This window comes from Lipotes vexillifer, unplaced genomic scaffold (genome assembly GCF_000442215.2).
Source record: "Lipotes vexillifer unplaced genomic scaffold, Lipotes_vexillifer_v1.1 scaffold382, whole genome shotgun sequence".
Taxonomy (NCBI): Eukaryota; Metazoa; Chordata; class Mammalia; order Artiodactyla; family Lipotidae; genus Lipotes; species Lipotes vexillifer.
The window spans coordinates 3,358,444-3,361,729 of record NW_006780611.1 but is presented as its reverse complement, the minus strand read 5'-3'; the positions used below and the strand labels follow the sequence as shown (position 1 = coordinate 3,361,729).

General features: G+C 65.8%; 1 protein-coding gene across 1 annotated transcript in view; it reads left to right on the top strand.

Moving 5' to 3' along the window:
* GRAMD4 (GRAM domain containing 4) overlaps positions 1 to 3,010 on the top strand; it is a 44,273-nt gene extending 41,263 nt beyond the window's left edge. The window contains exons 14-18 of the mRNA XM_007454087.1: positions 8 to 89; positions 850 to 943; positions 1,703 to 1,787; positions 2,639 to 2,707; positions 2,906 to 3,010. Of these exons, the coding sequence (XP_007454149.1) occupies positions 8 to 89; positions 850 to 943; positions 1,703 to 1,787; positions 2,639 to 2,707; positions 2,906 to 3,010 (435 nt within the window). The remainder of the gene's footprint in view (positions 1 to 7; positions 90 to 849; positions 944 to 1,702; positions 1,788 to 2,638; positions 2,708 to 2,905) is intronic.
* The last annotated feature ends 276 nt before the right edge of the window (positions 3,011 to 3,286 follow it).

Below are 3,286 nucleotides of genomic sequence, written 5' to 3'. Positions count from 1 at the left end.
GGACGAGGACGCCAGCCGCGTCCACGGCGCCAAGAAGAGCAATTTCCATGAAATCTTTAACTTGACAGAAAACGAGCGCCCGCTGGCGGGTACGTGTGTACTGAGCCCGTGGCCAGGCCAGGCGGGGTCGCCCGCCCCAGTGCTGGGGGCCCCGATAGGGGCCGAGGGAGGGCCGCCCGCCCGCCCGCCTCCACCTTCCCGGGCGGCCTGGGCGGGTGGGTCGGAGGGGCCGAGCACGTCCGCAGTGGGTGGCTTGACAGCGGAAAGGCAGGCCGGCCCCGAAGCGGAGCCGCAGAGCGCCACGCGCGCAGGGGCTTCCCGGTCCCGCCTTGGCCAGCTCGTCCCTTGCTGTGGCCTCCTAGAAAGCTGGGTGGTGACAGGTGACTCGGGAGCCCAGGGCCCTGCTCGGCCTCCCCCGAAGCTCCTACGCTGCCCGCCTCTCCGTGAGGCGGGTCGGGGGCCCTTAAACGGTTTGGCCTGTGTCGTGTGTGATACCGACCGCAGAAAGAGAACTTTGGAGAGTTTAAGTTTTGACCTCCTCCTGAGCCCTCTTTCTGCTGACCCAGACCGTGAACCTTGAGAGTCGTGGCCGTAGTTTGATTTATTTAAATTGTGCTTTTCCTTTAAAAATAAAAAACAACAAAATCCCTGCCCATTTACATGGGAGGGGAAACATCTGCCTTCCAGAGGCTCTCAGAGGCCACCTTCCTCCCACTGTGGGTTTCATCTGATGGTGGAGGGTGAACGTCAGTGCCTCCTTGAAAAGCCAGTGCTTGATGGTTCCAGCGTCAAGTCAGAGGGCGGGTATTTCCAGTAGGAAAGGTCACGGGCCGCTTTTGTCCCCGTCAGTGTGTGAGAGCGGCTGGCGGTGCTGCTTGATAAACAGAGACCGCAAGATGCCGACCGACTACATCAGGAACGGGGTCCTGTACGTGACGGAGAAGTGAGTGAGCCTGTCGGTGGCTGCGGGCAGGCGCGCCCTCCGGCGGGGGCCAGGATTAGAGGGGGCTCCTCGCAGGCCCCGCAGTCCAGGGCGCCCCAGCCCTGGGGACCCCTAGCCCTGCCGAGACCCCAACTCCTGCTGGCTCCCGGCCCCCGGGGTGGGGAGGTACTGCCTCTGAGCCGGACGCAGCCGGGGCCGCAGGCCGTCATTTCCCCAGGCCCCGGGATGCCCTGGTCTGGGTGCTTAACGCCGTGTGGCAGGAACCGTGCGGTTCCCCCAGCCAGGGCCCTGGCCCCAGGGCAGCAGCAGCAGGGTTCTTGGTACCCTCCTTTTGGGGTGTAGCAGCCCAGCTACCCCCAGGGGTGGGAGGGGTGGAGCAGGTGCAGGGTGGGGTCTGTTCTTAGCTCTGGGGTCCCTCGGCCACCTTGCCCCCCACTCTCAGCCAAGGACCACCTGTTCGTCTCTACCCCCTCACTGGAGGAACTGGCCGAGGAGACCGACACACAGGTCTCTTGTTGGGCGTCCCGGGGATGCTCACGTCATGGGAACGTGAGTCGGGTTCAGTGCAGAGCAGTGGGTTTTGAGGCTGAGAGGCTGTGAGACTCGGTAAAAATGAAATCGGTTGTAAGAGGCCGGCGCGTCGTGGCAGGTGAGGGGGCCCTGTGTCTGGGCTGTGGCTGCAGCCGCCGGGCACGGTCCCCTCTGGCTCACTTGCTGGGCTGTGCTCTGTCCACCCCTGCCCCCCGCTGCCGCCGGTAGTTACCTGTGCTTCGAAAGCTCCAAGTCCGGCTTCTCCAAGAGGAACAAAGTCATCAAGCTGGTGGACATCACGGACATCCAGAAGGTGGGTGCAGCCCCTGCTCACGCTCACCCCCAGTCTCAGGAGCGGAGGAGTGGCGGGGTCGCGAAGCCGGGGGCCGAGTTGGGAGCGGGGTGTGATTAGAACAAGACGAGGGGTGCCGTCTGGACTGTCGGGCAGGCGTCGTTTCTCCCCGCGGCAGGGCCCCGTTTCTAGGCGGTGTCTGTGCGGAGCCCCGCGGCCCGTCGGGGGGTATCCACGCGCCGCGGGCTGTGCGCTCTCTTCTGCCGGGTGGACCGCCGTCTGGCGTCCTCGCACAGACGGTGTGTGTGGGGGTGGGGTGGGCAGTGAGCTGGGCCCCGGCAGCCGTCTGCCCCTTGGCCCTGAGACGTTCTCCCGGGGCAGGCTGTCCCATCTCCAGCACTTCCCAGCACTTTCCGTTGTTTCACGTGGAGCAGGTACAGGTGTGCGCAGAGCCTGACACACCTGGTGGCGGGGGAGGGGTGGGGTGGGCCAGGCCCACCCGCGCCCCCTCTGGGCCTCCTGGGTGGGCCCCCAGGCGTCCGCTGGGCAGCGTCTCCTTTCCTCTGAGGGTGTGTCAGGAGCACCCCTGTGGCTGTGGTGGGTCCCTCCCTCCCAGAGACGTGTGTGGTCGGAGGAGCAAGATTGGGCTGGGTGACCTGCTCCCCCGACGTGGTGCTCCTTGGGGAGCCCCGGCGAGGCTGGGCGGGCGTGTCAGCAGGTCCAGTGTTCCGCTCACACCGTCAGTCCTCGTCCTCTGCTGGCTGGGGAGGCCCAGGCTCGTCTGGGGCTCCGTGGAGAGCGCCCTGGGGTGTGGGGAGGGTGGCCCCGTCTCCAGGGGGGCCCGTGGTGACAGGCACGCCGTTGGCTTTCAGTACAAGGTCCTCTCCGTCCTCCCGGGGTCGGGCATGGGGATTGCCGTGTCCACGCCATCAACACAGAAAGTAAGTGCCGGGTGGGGGCCGGGGAGGCGGCGGTGGCGGGGGGCCAGGCTTGCGGCCGGGCAGAGGGGCCTGGGAAGCCCCCTCCCTCCCGGGGCAGGAGGCTGCGGCCCAGCGCAGGTGCTTAGGCGGGGGCGGCGGCGGCTCCGTGTGGACCTGGCCGCATGTGGACACACCGCCGGTGCTTCCCCTCCCCGCCAGCCGCTGGTGTTCGGCGCCATGGTGCACAGAGACGAGGCGTTCGAGACCATCTTTAGCCAGTACATGAAGATCACGGCGGCGGCAGCATCAGGTGGTGACAGCTAGTGTTGGCTCGCCGTGACGTCGCTGGGAGTTTTTCTTTTTTTAACAATTCGGTAGTGGAGAAAAATTGGACATCCTCGTGATCTTTTGCAATAACCCCACCCCCACCCCCGATCTGTGGTTTCTATTGTGTTGACCCTGCGTTTTACAGACCCCTTCGCTCAGGGGTCGGGACTCTCGAGGGCGCGTCTTGTGGACGCGAGGCCGCCGGGAAGGATGACACGCAGGACACACCGCCAAGCACAGCTACGCCTTCTCTGTCCCCACCGGGCGGAGACT